Consider the following 15,397-nt stretch of genomic DNA (forward strand, 5'->3'; position numbering starts at 1 on the left):
TACTAAGGCTGCTTTGAGGGCAAAATTTTTAAAACCTTTTAAAAGCTTTCAACAAGCACCACATGACTTTTTTTCTTGCCTACTTTTTCAGTTTCAACCTGAGTTATTTTTCAACCGATGACATGCTCCATCACATAGTCTGTTCATTCCCTTGAGAAACTTGGGCCATTTCTAGTCTCAGGGCTTTGGGCATATTGTGTCCTAATCTCTTCACATTTTTTTTTTTTTTTTAAAGATTTTATTTATTTGACAGACAGAGATCACAAGTAGGCAGGGAGGCAGGCAGAGAGAGAGGAGGAAGCAGGCTCTCTACAGAGCAGAGAGCCCGATGCGGGGCTCGATCCCAGGACTCTGGGATCATGACCTGAGCTGAAGGCAGGGGTTTTAACCCACTGAGCCACCCAGGCGCTCCCTCTCTTCACATTTTTAAATCTTTAGCTTAAATCTCGCTTTCTCAGAGACAACTTCCCTGAATTTAAATTTGTGTGAAACCTGCAGCTATAATCTCTTATTATTTTTGTTTGTAAGACACATCACAATCTGTAGTTGGCATTGTTTTGTGTGTGATTATTTGAATTTTTTTAATATTTATCTTTCCCAGGAGATTAATTTCCGTGATGGCAGGGGCTGTGTCATTTGGTTCTCACTATAGCGTCCTCACGAGGCTTCTGAGTTTCTTGGAACGTGATAGGTACATAATGAATATTTTATAACTGAAAACTGAATAAAATACTTAGTGTCTGACACAAAGGAAATAATACTAGCTAACATTTTTATTAAGTTGGCTCTCCAATTTTTCCTTGTTAATGTTGACAATCATTTAGCCCCTTGGTTTACACTTTATATCCTGGATTTTATGCATTTAAAGATGAATGAAAGCAGAGAGAATGAAACTCACCTGCCTTTCCTTCTTAGAGATAATCACTGCTAAGGTATTGTTGTATGTATCTACCTATTTATGTGTATGTCGTACATATTGTTGGGTCCCCCAATAATGGGTCCATGGTCAAAGGAGCGAGACTGATACAAAGCGAAGGTCAAGCAAAGCTTTATTTCATGCCAAGCATCGAGAATCAAACCGACCATCAAACCGACTGGTCGGGGACACGCACCTTACAGAGAGGACGACGACCCCTCCCTGCCTTACAGACTAACTTTTATAGAGCAAAGGCCATGTGGTTGGGCCTGGCCACACACAGGTGGCCAATGAGATTGTAACACACAGAGAAAGCTGCACAGTCATGCTAGGTCCCACATGGGTGGCCAATTGAATTACAATTCACCCCATAGTAGCTATTTGAACTAGCCTATCACCTTGCTCAGAATTGGCACCCAAAAGGCGGGGCCCACACTCCTTGGTAGCTAGGGAGACAGTATGGGCGCTTTACTGATTGGATGTCTCCATCCCGGCTTATCCCTGCATCTGGCCTCTGTTATTTCTACCTGACCTGACCCACCGTTGTATTTGTGCTTTGTTACCTGGGACTGGTTTCCCAGACTTGCTTTTAAGTAAGTTCCCTGAAGGGGGAGAGGCAGGGTCAGGATGGAGCTGCTCTGGCTAAATAGGCCCTTACAATATCACTGTGTAAATTTCACTTAGAAGTTTAGTGTGATTTTCCCCATTTTCCCCTATGTGATTAAGTTCTCTTTGGGGAACCTGGCTGGCTCACGTAGAGCACGTGACTCTTGATTTCAGGATTGTGAGTTCAAGTCCTACATTGGGTGTGGACATGAATGGATGAATGGATGAATGGATGAATGAATTCTCTTTTATAGACCATTTTAAAAAATGCATACTGTTACTTTGTATGGATATATAGATGGATATATAGAAATATAGCCATTCGATGTCATTAGAATTATAGATTACTTTTAGTGTTGCTCTTTTATAAACATAAAAAAAAACCACATGAATGCTTTGATAATACCTTTTTTTCCTCTGTAAAACTGTGAGAGCCAGTAAAGCATAGTGATTAGGAGAACATGAGCTCTGCAGGAAGACTGCCTGGTTTGAAGCTGCCTTTACTACATAGTAACTATGAGGTTTGGGCATGTTAATGTAGATTTCCTGACTTAGTTTCTTTATCTGTAAAATGGGTATAATATTGTTCTTCTTTATAGGACTGTCATGAAAAACAAATGTTATTCTAAATGTGAACACAAGAAGACCTGTAATGATTGTTAGCCACCTTCATGATCTCTAATTTTTTTTTCCACTTTTTTTTAAATTTCTTTTCGGTGTAACAGTATTTATTGTTTTTGCACCACACCCAGTGCTCCATGCAATACGTGCCCTCCCTATTACTCACCACCTGGTTCCCCAACCTCCCACCCCCGCCCCTTCAAAACCCTCAGGTTGTTTTTCAGAGTCCATAGTCTCTCATGGTCCATCTCCCCTTCCAACTTCCCTCAACTCCCTGATCTCTAATTCTTTAGAAAATTCTTGGTTGCAAAATAGGCTAAAAACTTCAAATATTTTTAATGCTTATTGCATGTTTTTCCACATTGCCTCCAAGAAAGGGTAGAGAAATTTGCATTAGCTAACAGTGAATATTTAAAATGATCATTTTAATTGTCAAATGGTTAAAAAAGAAATATGTAATAATTTCATTTTCTTTGAATATTATGATCATTGACTTTTTATGTGTTTATTGGCAATTTGTATTTCATGAATTGTCTGTTTATTTGTACTACCCATTTAAAATGCTTTCTCTTAAAAAAATAGTTCTCTTTAGGAGCTCTTCGTAGACTTAGATAGTAATCCTTTCACTGCCATGTATACTGCAATTATTTTTCTCAAGTTATGGTTTGCTTTTTAATTTTATGTTAATTTTCTTTTGTACAGAATTTTACCTATTCATGATGTCATATCTATGAATCTCCTTTTTGTCATTTCTTATTTGCTTAGATTTCTCAGCTGTACTTGGATAAATATACATGTGTTTCCCTCTGTGCTTTTGTTTGGTTTTATATTTAAGTCTCTGCTCCATGTAGAATTTATTTTAGAGTTTGGTCTTAATACTGTAGCTTAATTTTTCCTCAAATACCCATCTTATCTCATGGTTTTGAAGTTTGCTTTACTGTATACTAAATTTGTATGATAAAATGTGTTTCTGTGTTTTAACGTGCTACTGTAATTATTCTAGTCTGTAGTCTATCTAACGGTATATATCCTTCCCCTCCACCCACCCCAAATGTACCATTTACTATTTACCCAATGTTTTGGCTTTATTTTTCTTTTTCTTTTAATATGATAAAATTATAAGTCTCTGTAGAATAATTCTGTTCCTGGTGTCCAAAGCTAAGTTATTTGTTAAATAATGGATTTTAATTTTACAGGTGACAAGTTTGAATTGCACAGGTCCACTTATATGTGGATTTTTTTATGGTATAGTACAATAAATGTATTTTCTTTTACGTAGGATTTTTTAAGTAACATTTTCTTTTCTCTTTGTAAATCTGTTATATGCTGTAGTCATATAACAAAGTATGTGTTAATTGACTATATTATTGATAAGGATTCCAGTAAATAGTAGGTTATTAATGACTTAGTTTTGGGGGACTCAAAAGTTACAGGTGGATTTTTGACTGGTAGGGGATCATTGCTTCTTATCCTTATGTTGTTCAAGAGTCAACTGTACTCATATTTCTTCTAATTTAAGAATTCTATACTAGAATCTCAAACACATTTACACACAGTAAATCAGTTGCTGTCAAAAGATTTATTGAAGAAAAATCAGCAAAATGAAAACAGACCCATTTTAAAGTCTGTGTCAGGAAAGATTGAAGATACATGTCCTTGAATTGCTAACCAAAAGCATAAGAAGAGTGCGATATCAGTGCTTAAGACCTGAAAAAAATTGACAAAAATTCAGGAAAGACATTTTACAGAAAAAAATTGATTCATATGTTAGTACACAATATTGTTTTTGACAGATTTACAGATAAGATATCACTTTGCCTTAGTTTGCCTCCAACATGAGCCAGAAAGTCTATAATGTTTCTTACATTTTTTTTTTACATGTGGGTGCTAAACAATTACTGAACTGAATAGCCTTAACTCTATTGCAAATAGAAAGAGGATTACAAATACAGTTTTTAATAGAAGAGAACTATTGGTTGCCTGAAAAAATCCATTTAGAATTAGCATTTTAGAACTTTTAATACTACAGTTCTTTTTTGAGGTATGTTAATTCAATTCTCATCTCTTCAACTCACACTAAATTTGCTATCGAGGGTTAATTAAAATGACATACATCATTAAATGTGGCAGGAAGTGAGATTTTATTATTGCCCTCTCTCTACATATCCTGAAAGCTGGGATTAAAGATTTCATATTAAGGTAAATAATTGGATAGTAATTGAATTAAACTTTTTGATACTAGAGGAGCTCTTGTACACTGAGTTTTCAGGTTTCCGTAAATACATTCTACTGCATGACCTCTGTTGTTAAGCATCTATATTTTTCTGAGTCTAATACTTGCCTTTGATGTTCACATTCTTTACTTAAGATTTTTGCTTGCTGGACAAACTTCTTAGATGTTAAAACTAGCTTTCTAGGCTGTTGCTCAATTCTATGTGGCATCTATTTTGCGGCTTTCAAATCAGGAACTCATCTGGTTCTTCTTTTAGTAGCTTAAAGACACCCATTTCATTTGTAAAAGCATCTTCCTCATTGTTTAGGGTATCTGGATCAGGGGTAGTTTCCGAAAGTGGCTCACTGTCCTTAGTTACAGATTCCATTGTATTATTTTCAGACAGATCTTTTGGCACAGTAGATGGATTTTCTGTGAGGTGTGTAGCTACTGATGTCGGGACTACAAAGTCATATCTGGATTCAACAGCCGTGAGCAAAACGGGGTGGTTCTCTGCTTCATTTGTGCTATCTTTCTCCATCCAAACATTGACTTCATCTATAGACTCTTCATCGGTCAGCAGAATATCTTCTGGGTTATCTTTGTCTCTTTCCACAGTGGTAGTGAGTTCAAACACAGTGATGAACTTTTCCTCATCAGAGTCTGTTAGTTTGGGCACAGCACTGGGGTCATCCATCGGAAGACTTAAGTCAATTTCAGTTATTTTCTCTTCTGTAAGGGCAATTATGTCTGGAATAGTGAAGTTTTTTTCAGTAGCAGGAGAGAGTTCAACCTCAGGGGTAGATGAGTTGGTGATCTGGATGGCCTCATCAGCAGTGACATTGTATTTAACTGAGGAATTGTAATTGTTAACATCAGGTTCATCCTTCTTAGCTAGGAGGGTGGGCGTGTCTGCAATGCGGGTGATACCTTCCTTTAATGTGCCAGAGACTTCAGAAGTTATTGAGACATCTCCGTTCCCTGGGTCGGTGGTATCCAAGAGAATATCTTCTTTTGCCGTGTTGGTGGAAAAATCTATTAAAGAAACAGTAGCACCTGGTGGTGAAAGATTACCAGTTTTCACTAGGATTAAATTTTCAGTTATAGAGTCATTAGTTGTGGAGTTTGTCGTGCCTGTCATAGTAGTAATTTCTTTCTCCAGATCGGCTGATGACTTAATAATATGGGATTCAACATCATCTTCTGATTTTACTTTTTCCTTTGGAGATGTAAGCTTGTTGTCTGTTGTTGAAAGATCACTTTCTAGTGTATAGTCGTTTACTGAAGTAATGTGGTCTCCTTCTGAAGTAATGGTTGTTTCTGATTTAGGAATAGTGTTGTCAGCCCCAAAGAAAATGGTTGCTTCAGTTGTTGTTTTACTGCTTTCTGTTGGAGGATGAGAATAAATTTTTGGCAAACCATCTTCAGCCATGGGGCAAAATGGCACCATGCACGCTCACAGGTCTTACCCTGGGCCCAGTAGTATCCCTAGGCAGGAGAGTGATGTTCATTATAGTGATTGAAGCATTGGTCATCATGGTGATTGTTGCATCAACCATAGGGCCAATGGCAGTGGCTCTCCTTGGAGGTTGTTTCTGTGCTCTGATTGGGCATCTAGTTTCAAGAGTACTGATATTAGATGAAAAGACAATAGAATCCTCTCTGATTATGAAATCAACATTCACAACTGGATTTATCATGTTTTTCTTTATAACGGAGCTACCTTCCCTTATGGGGCTTGTGTCATTTGAAATAGACATAGAAGAGTTAGCCAGGTACTTTGTGGTTTAGGGTCAGTGGGGGAAATCTCCAGCATTATCAGCATTAGCTTCAATCTGTCTGTCTTTCAAGTTAACAACGTCTTTTTGAGGTGAAGTGTCTTCTCTTGAGATTTATGGTATTTAAATGGCTAAAAAACAATGGCAGCTTGGGCAGTGAAGGTAGCTGCAGAAGGTAATTAGGTAGCAGGGATTTCAGTTAGTTGTCTTCTTCGAAGAGTGAATTCTCACTTTTCCAGTAAGGATAATAAATAAGTATTTAGGGTTTTTGTAGTTTTCCTCTTCACTGCAATTCTTACTTTTTCTTGAGTTAACATGCTTAACAATGAGAGAGTCAGGTTTTGTAGATTTAATTTCTTTAGGAATATTCTTCTGTAGAGAATGTTAGTTCAACCTAATGCCAGGGAGTTAGCATTATATGTCAGAATTCACCCAGAAACAAAATTGAAGAATGGAATAACTATTATATCCTCAATTTCAGAGGGAGTGTTTTCTGTAATGATATTAATTAATACCAGCCATCATAATTTTGTTATCATTCTTAATGTTTAGCTACTTAGATGAAAGGAGATTATAATCTAGTATTAATGTTTGCCCAGTGTCAATAGAAGGAAGAGAATTTTCATACTCAGACAAAACTCTATCTGAAAATGGGCAGAAGAATCAGCAAGAGCAGTAGTTTCCATCCCAAGGGCAAATGCTTTTCTTCATTAGATATGGACTCAACCTCCAAGTTTAGTGTCTTTTCTTAATTGATTGACCTGGTATAGCTAAATCACCATTCTCTGTAGAATTATGATAGGCTTAAGATGGACATTTTTCATTTTAAAGATACAGACAGCTTCTCCAGAAATGTTTTTGCTTCAAGGAGATATCATTATGAGGATCCCAAAGTCATTATTGACATGGAAATGGTGTCAGTATCGGGGACAGGGAGGAAAGCCTTAAATTAGTGACAAGCCCAGCTTCTTTATTTCTAATTCATTTCCAGTGGCAGTAAAGGAAATCACAAGGTAAAGCCATTCTCTGGGTTCCCTAACTCAATGGGAGGTTTTTTAACCTCTTTTTTTCCCTCATTATCTAGAGTTTGTGAGCCTTAAATTCAGGGTAAGCCATGTTATAAACAGAAGACTTGGTGTCATTTGGGGGGGGGTTCGTTTTGTGTACAAAAAGGGAAAAAAATTTGGAAGTGTTAGCTGTATTAATTGCTAGAAGTCAGCTTGGAGTACTTGGTGTATGTTATATTGAATAGAATTAGAATAAGGAGCAAAATATTCATTTTTATGTACATTTAATTCCTGGTTAGAAATGTCAGGTGAGGGGTGCCTGGGTAGCTCAGTCAGTTAGCTATCTGCCTTTGGCCCAGGTTGTGATCCCAGGACCCTGGGATTGAAGCCCATGTTGGGCTCCCTGCTCAGTGGGGAGCCTGCTTCTCCCTCTCCCTCTGTCCCTGTCTAGCTCATGCTTCCCTCTCTATCTGTCTCAAATGAATAAATAAAAAATACTGAATAAAAAAATTTTTTTAAAGAAATATTAGGTGATACGATACTATCTTCATAGATAATAATTTGTCAAATAGTCTTTAATTTCAAGGATTACTTTTGTGCTCGCACCAAACTCTGTTTCTGCTAATATAGCTCTGAGGTGGGATCACATTGATTATACCATAGTTAAAGTCTTTTCTTTCCTATAGAGGATAATATTACCATTATCTTTTTTTTTTTCTTAAAACCATTGACCTTAAAAAGGACACCTCACCTTGAGAATGTATATTATCCATCAAAGAACAGGGAAAATATGGTGAAAATCCTAGTGGGACTGCTGGAATTTTGAGGATGAAATGAGTCATTTGTTCCAGAAAACACAGGAGAGTCTTACTTGACCAAGAGATCACTACCACCTGAGATATTAGCTGACTTAAGGACAGAGGATCAGCTTCTATAGGTGAGTTTCATTTTATGTAAATAGTTCTTTATTTTATTGTTGTAGTGTCTGTTACACTAATAGAAACTGTCTTTTCTCAGGCATCAAGTTTATGTTTAAGTAGCAATTTCTTCAGGTCCATGATGAAAAAAAAAGTGTTTTTTTTTTTTTTTTTTTAAGTGAAAAGGGGAAGCTGTTTAGAAAAAGGAGACTTCTCAGTAAGTCCTCAGAAGGTTAATTTGATGACTTATTATTTTCAGGGATACTTGAATAGAAGAGTCCTCAGATACAGATTTTGAAAATGCTGATGTCATAGTGATGCCCACCTTAAGACTGTCTTTGTTTGAAGAGTATCTTGAAATTTATCAGATGAAATGTTATGTGCAATTTTAAAAGAATCAATTAAGATAAGTGGTGTCTCCTATGGACACTAGAATTCCTCCTTTAGACTCTATATATCTTCAAATTATATTTATTTATTTATTGGAGAAAATAGAGTTATTAATCCTAGATGCGGTGATTATAATCACTATTGGAATGTATTCGCTGAGGAAGGTTTCAGGTTCAATATCTTCATTCATGAGAGAATTCCCAGCTTCAGAAATAGGGAGGAAGGTGAGAGAGCAGTTACATCTTGAGATCTGATTATAGCAACATCCAAATTTTTGTCCTCTTCCCCACCAGTGATTGGAATGTTGGGTCTACGGTAAGGAAATTGTAATTGAAAGATGCATTGGCTTGTAGTGTCACTACTTTTTGTTTCCACGGAAGATGGCATATAGCAGGCTCAGTTATGACACTCATGTTTGCTTTGTTGTTTGTAGGCTTCTCAGGGATATCCTTTAGAATAATTGTTTCTATATGTGACTAAAGAATATCAACCCTAAGGAAAGTGTTTCCTTTAGCTTGTGGCACAACAGAAACTGCTTCCTGTTAGCTTGTGGCACAACAGAAAGTTTCTTGAGACCTGGATAATATATATATTTTTTATCCCGACAGTGGATTCTTGTGTATCTTGTGCTTTCTGAAGTTTGAATTTCAGTATTTGTTGCTCTGAAATTGGCTAATTAAATTCCAACTGAGAATTTTCCTCTACCATGGAAATGATCTCGGGGTAAGATAAAGATTTTTCATCAGTAGGAATAATGTCGATAACTTCTGTGAGCGAGTTTGAGTTCCTGGTAGTGAAGTAAGTTTCCTGAGGAACATATCCATTTGGGAGGGAGTTCTTTGGCTTGTGAAAGCTTGAGTAAGTTGCTATAGGGACAATGTCATCATCCTTATTCCCTGATATATTATCAGTAATGACATTTTTATTCATAAGATAAGGCTTTAGGTCAGCATCTTTTAGAGAGTTCATTTCCACCTGAATAACTGCATCATTTCCTCTTACTCTATTTACATCTGTAAGGTGATTTGCTTCAGCTGTGTCTTTCACTGCAGAAGCTTTACTTATTTCCCTTGTGTAATAGAAATTTGGTTTACTGTATTCATTAGGAAAAAGAGTAGAAAACTTGGTGGTGGTTTTCTTGGGTTCTGAATTTTGATCATCAAAGACATTAATATCAAAAATTTTGCTCTTGGTGACAGTAGTAGTGGTTGGGTTCACATTGATATCAGCCATATTGTCTGAAGAACCTGTGGAATCGGCTTGGAGAGCAGTATAAACCAAAGGGAAAGCCTTTGGGACTCTTTGACTTCTAGTGTTTTGTCCTTCTGAGGCAATGCCTTTATTGAAGTAAGATGAGTGCATAGACACAGGCTCTGATGCTGCTGATACTAAAACTATTGGGTAATATATGTTTGTGCCTCTTATAAGTTTGGGGGCTGCAGTTTCTTTAGTAGGATCTTTAGAGGTTAGGATGAGAATTTCAGGTAGTTCCCCAGATGCAAGTCTTAGAGACCTGACAATATCTGATGATGGAAGACTATAATGACCAATGTTATTTTTGTTGTTAGTAGAAATAGCAGGAACATATGGCATGCTGGTAGACATCTTTTTCAAAGGATGAAAGAAAGTAAGATCTGTGTTCATTGCATCTTCTGAGTTTTCTTTCACATTGGAGATGTCTTCACTGGAAAGCTGAGCTAAAGGAAAATTACTAAACCTTGAATCAGATACTGTAGCTATACCTGTTTGATCTTCAGTAAAATCAGATATACTGGATGTGGTAGCATCTGGTCTCCTGAGTGCAAATGTCTTATAAATGGTAGGTGAAGTGTTTCTCCTGAGAAAATTATCACTATTTTTAAAAGCATGATTAGTAGCATCAGTTGTGAATGTCCTGCTGTCAACTATAGGTTTTATGTCTGGAGAAAGGGAATACTCAGTTATTTTATTTTCTAAGTCAAAGCCAGAAGGAATTATGGTGTCATCATCACCATTTATGGTGTTTTTTCCTGCAGGTGTTTTGTCAGAAAAACTAGAAGGAAAATTTTTACTTGCATTAATTAGACCAATTGTTGGTCTGTGAGCTTTGGTATTCACATTGGGATTAGAGTTCTTGAGAGCAGTAACTTCAGTGTTAGTGCTGTTTTCCTGTCTAGGAATCATAGGATGGTAATTTTCTTTAGCTTTGAACACTGGAGATACTGTTTTAGACAGACTGTCAGAAGCAGCAGCTGTGGCATATGGTGTATGAGACACATGTGTCTTGGGGGCATATATGAGTGTACCAATTTTTTTCAGGGAATTATTTGCTCTGTCTTCTAGTTCGAAGGCATGCATATCTGAGACATATTCAGAACCACTGTCATCAGAGGTCATGGTTGTACGGTCCAAATATGCTGGAGTGATTTTGCCTGCAGAAGAAATGTCATCCACCCTTCCTGAAGTGTCTTCTATAAAATTAGTGATTCTATATTCACCTGATGTCCCACTCTTCATAAGACCTTTCTGCTCAGATATATTCCCTTGTAAAGTACTTGCCATATTTTTTTCAGAGGTAGTAATAGGTGAAATGATAGCTTTATCAGATGGAATAATTATTTTCTCATGAAGAATGTTGTAATCAATCTCTTTGGTCATATCTTTTCCCATACTAGTAACTGGAACAAGTTCAGAATATTTGGAAGTCCCCATGGATGTTGTGAAATCAGAAGGAGAAAAAGTTGACCTCCATTGTAGACTGTGTAGTCTAGTTGGAGTATTTGTGATGGATCCTCCTGTGTTAGTAGTGACTTTATCATGAGAGGTAGGCCTAACATCTTCTGTGAGAGTTAATGTGGAATCAGCTAAAAAGATTCCTTTTAAATTGGGAGGTATTTGAGGTTTGTAAGAAGTAGCATTAAAGTTAATAGTGAAAGAATGTTCCGTATTGCTGTCTCCCTTAGAGAAGGGATTGGGCTCAGTTCCTGGTGGAAGGATTTTCCTCATAGCTGGGATGAAAACTTTTGTATTTGTAAAATTATGTAATTCCAATTTAGCAGCTGGATCTTCTTGATCAAAAAGATTAGCTATTTTCCTTCTTTCATAGACACTCTCTTGAGAGTCTTCTCTAAGGGATAAGTCTTTCATCATTGCTCTTTGAGAATTGAAATATATTTTGCCAGTCTTAGTTTTATAATTCTCAGGATAATCCCTATTCAGAGAGAAAAATGAGTCAACTTCACCATCTGTGGTACTATCTGAAAAAGGGGTCAATCCAGTTGGAGAAATATTCGGGGCCAATGGATAGGAAGTAATGTCAGCTTGACTTATGACCTGTCTCTCTGAAACATCACCTCCATTACTGGCATCAGCATATTCAGTTGTTTTTTCTAACATTTCTGATTTACTTTTTACAGATTCAGGTAAGGATTTATCTATTATTAGGTCAGAGGTTTCAGTATTTTTAGGCAAGGGATTAGGAATAAGTGTGGCAGATGTTAATAGAGATGAGAATCTCCTAGATTTAACATCTTCTCCAGGTAACATTGAATCACCTCCTTCATAACTACCATCGGTGGAAAGAACAATGGAATCAGCCACAGTGCTGGCTGCCTTATTCATAGATGAAGAAAAGATTGGAACTCTGTTTGCTTTCCCAGTATTTTTACCAATGAAGGGAAGATCATCATCAGGGATGACATTGAACTCAGCCAAAGGAATAATGTTGTTCTGTGAATGGGGCATATCTGCCAAGTTTGGTTTATGTTTATTTGGATTGAATTTGGCTGAGATGGTAGTTTTTGATTCATTTGGGGCATCATGATTATATAAAGCAAATGAGACATCCTTCCTGTTGAATTGGTCTTTATACTCTATAGGGTATGTGGTCACAGCAGAATCAATGGGATCAGTTGTGAATATCTTGCTCTCTCCCATTCTTATCATTAGTTCTGGGTCTGGAACAAATGGTGACTCCATTCTTTTGCCTTCAGGGAGTACAATGATGGTCTTATCACCAATTGGAGAACTGTTTTCTACAGTTGTTTCGTCTAGAAATTCAGGTAAATAAATCCAATTTGAATCAGTTTGAGAATAAATCATGGATCTGGGAACTTTAGTATTAAAATTGACAGAAGAACTTTTGAGAACAGTATCATCATCATCAGAATCAAGATTTTTGTCTTTGGGAAAAAAGCTCTGGTGTTTTTTGGTCATTTTGATATCAGTTGGAGATCCTTGGGATGCATTTTCAGAGACTGCAGCGCTGGAATGGAGTGAATGAGACTTAAATACATTAGAGTCATTACTGAGTGTGGTCTTTCTCCTCAGGGCACCATTTCTTTCCCTCACTAGTTCAAAAACATAGTTATCTGCAACATAGTCAAGGGCACTGTTATCAGGTATAATAGTTACTATATTCTCATCGTTTAGAATATTTTCCCCTGCCAAAAGGGTGTCATGTGCCTCTTCTGAAATGTCTTCTGTAAAAGGAACTATTTCAGTGGATATATCTTTTCCTATAAAAGTTTCATCTCCAAATTTATTATTATTAATAGTATTAATAGGGGTTTTCCTGCCTTTTTTTGAAAGAATGATTGTAGGTGAAATAATAGTTTCGTCAGATGGAGTATTCCTTTCTCCAGGTAGATTATTATTATTAGTCTTTGTTATGGTGTCTTTTTTCTTTTTGATGCCAGGATCCAGTTCAGAATACTTGGATGAACTCATGAATGTTGTGGACTCAGAAGGGGGAAGAGTGGATTTCCATGGTGGCAGGCCATATGTCCCAGTGTGAGTGTTTGGGATGTTCCTTTGTCCAACAGCAACAACAGAAGAGCTTTGATCATTAGACCTAGATGCTTCTGGAAGTGTTAATGTGGAACCAGCTGAGAAGACTCCTTTTAAATTGGGGAGCTCTTGAGGTTTAGTAGAAGCAGCATCAGATTTAACAGTGAAAGAATTATCTTTCAGTGTACTTGCATCTTTTAGAAAAAAATTGTCTGCTTTAGAAATGTGTACTTCCCCTTCCACATTGTTGTCAGTCTTGTACAGAGTATTAAGCTCAGTTATTGAGGGAAGGATTTTCTTTGTAGCTGGATTGAGAATGTGTGCATTTCTGAGAATGGTTGCATTTGTAGTGTGACTTAAATCAGATTTAGCAGCTGGATCTTCTTGATCAGAAAAATTAGCTATTTTTCTTTCTTCAGAGACCCTCTGTTGAAAGACGTTTATAGGAAAAAAGGCTTTCATGATTTTTCTCTGAGGTTTGGAATATATTCTACCTGTCTCAGTTTTAGACCCATCAGTAGTTTCTCTGTTTGCTGAGGACAGTGACTCAAACTCATTATTTGTGGGATTGTCTGAAGAAGTAGTAGAAACAATGGGAAGTTTTGTTGAGATCAAGAAGTAAGGCTTGAGGTCCGTTTTATTTTTAATGGGACTATCACTGTCATTAATAGAATTAGGATATTCAATCATTGTCTTAAACGTGTTTGACAAAGCAGCTGAAGAATTAGCCAACGAACTATTTGTCACTGGGTCAGAGATTTCAAGATTTTCAGGTGAGACATTAGGAATAAAAATAGCCTTTTTTGGGATTTGTAGAAGTATAAATCCCTTGGACCTAATACTGTCTTCTGGAAGCATAGAATCATCTCTTTCATAACTACTCTCAGTGGAGGGAGTGGTAGTTTCATCCTCAGGGTCGGCTGAATTCATAGGTAAGGAAGAGATTGAAGCCCCTTTATTTAAAATTTCAGTATCTTCGTTGATGAAAGAAAGTTTGTCCATAGGGTTGACAGTGAACTCAGCCAAAGGACTAATGCTTTCCCAGGAGTGTTGGGTCTCTGCGATATTAGTTTTACCTTTAACATTGTCTGCTTGGGATAATAAGGTATTTTCTGCTTTACCTTGGGCATCAGTGTTATATATGGCAGATGAAATGACTTTTTTGAAGAATTGATTCTTATTTTTTAATGGGGAGGTGGTAACAAAGGGACGCGTGGGTTCATCTGTGAAAATCCTTCCGTCTGCTGTTGGTACTGTCATTTCTGGGTCTGGAACAAGGGTGTATTCCATAATTTTGTCTTCAGGGAAAATATTGATGGTGTCATCTCCTTGTAAATTATCCCCTTTCAAGGTTGCTTTACCTAGGAACTTGTGAATACTCTCACTTCTGTGAGTTAGGGGATGAGTCATAGGTCTGGGAGCCTGAGAATTTGAATTGTCAGTGGAACTTCTGAGAAGAGTAGCATCAAGGTCAGAATTGGCATGCTCCTTTCTAGGTACCAAATTTTGCAGTATTTCTTCAGTTTTAATCTCAGTTGGGCCTCCTCGAGATAAATGTTCAGAGCTATCAGCACTGGAGTAGAATTGATGAGACCCAATTATTTTGGGGTCATAAATAAGAGTAGTTTTGTTAATAATAGTATTGTGTTTTTCTTCTTGTGGTTCTAGGACGTACTCATTTATGGCATACTCAAGAGCTCTGTTGTCAGGCACAGTGCTTATTACATCCTCAATATTTGAAATATTTTCACCATCTAAAGTAATGTCTGAAATGTTTTCCGTAATTGGAACTATTTCATATTCAGTGATTATATCTTTCCTAAGAGAATTTCTGTGTGCAAATCTTTTATTAAAAATAGTGTTCACCATGCCTTTTGTTGAAATATTGGTACTAGGTGAAATGATGGTTTTGTGTGATGGAGTATTTCTTTCCTCAAATGGAATATTATTAAAAGTGTTTGTTGTGGTATCTTTCTTCATTTTGACAACTCGGTCAAGTTCAGAATAGTTAGATGAACTCACAGACATTGTAAAGTCAGGAGAAAGAACTGATTTCTGTAGTAGCACGTCAGATCCAGTGGGAGCATTAGAAAGCAAACCTTCTGTGCCTGCATCTTCTTCAGGAGGAGCAGAGTTTTTATATTTAGGCTTTAAAGTCTTTTCCAGAGACACAGTGGAATCAG

The 15,397-nt window shown here is 36.8% G+C and overlaps 1 protein-coding gene across 1 annotated transcript; it reads right to left on the bottom strand.

Annotated features, from left to right (window-relative positions):
* Window positions 1–4,599: 4,599 nt before the first annotated feature.
* On the bottom strand, window positions 4,600–5,805 carry CABS1 (calcium binding protein, spermatid associated 1). Its single transcript, XM_045988129.1, has one exon. The coding sequence runs from the start codon at window positions 5,803–5,805 to the stop codon at window positions 4,600–4,602; it is 1,206 nt and encodes a 401-aa protein (XP_045844085.1).
* Window positions 5,806–15,397: the final 9,592 nt, after the last annotated feature.

Source organism: Meles meles, chromosome 2 (assembly GCF_922984935.1).
Source record: "Meles meles chromosome 2, mMelMel3.1 paternal haplotype, whole genome shotgun sequence".
NCBI lineage: Eukaryota > Metazoa > Chordata > Mammalia > Carnivora > Mustelidae > Meles > Meles meles.

Coding starts and splice junctions, on each gene's coding strand:
- CABS1 (XM_045988129.1), bottom strand. CDS start 5,805: ATGGTGCCATTTTGCCCCATGGCTGAAGATGGTTTGCCAAAAATTTAT.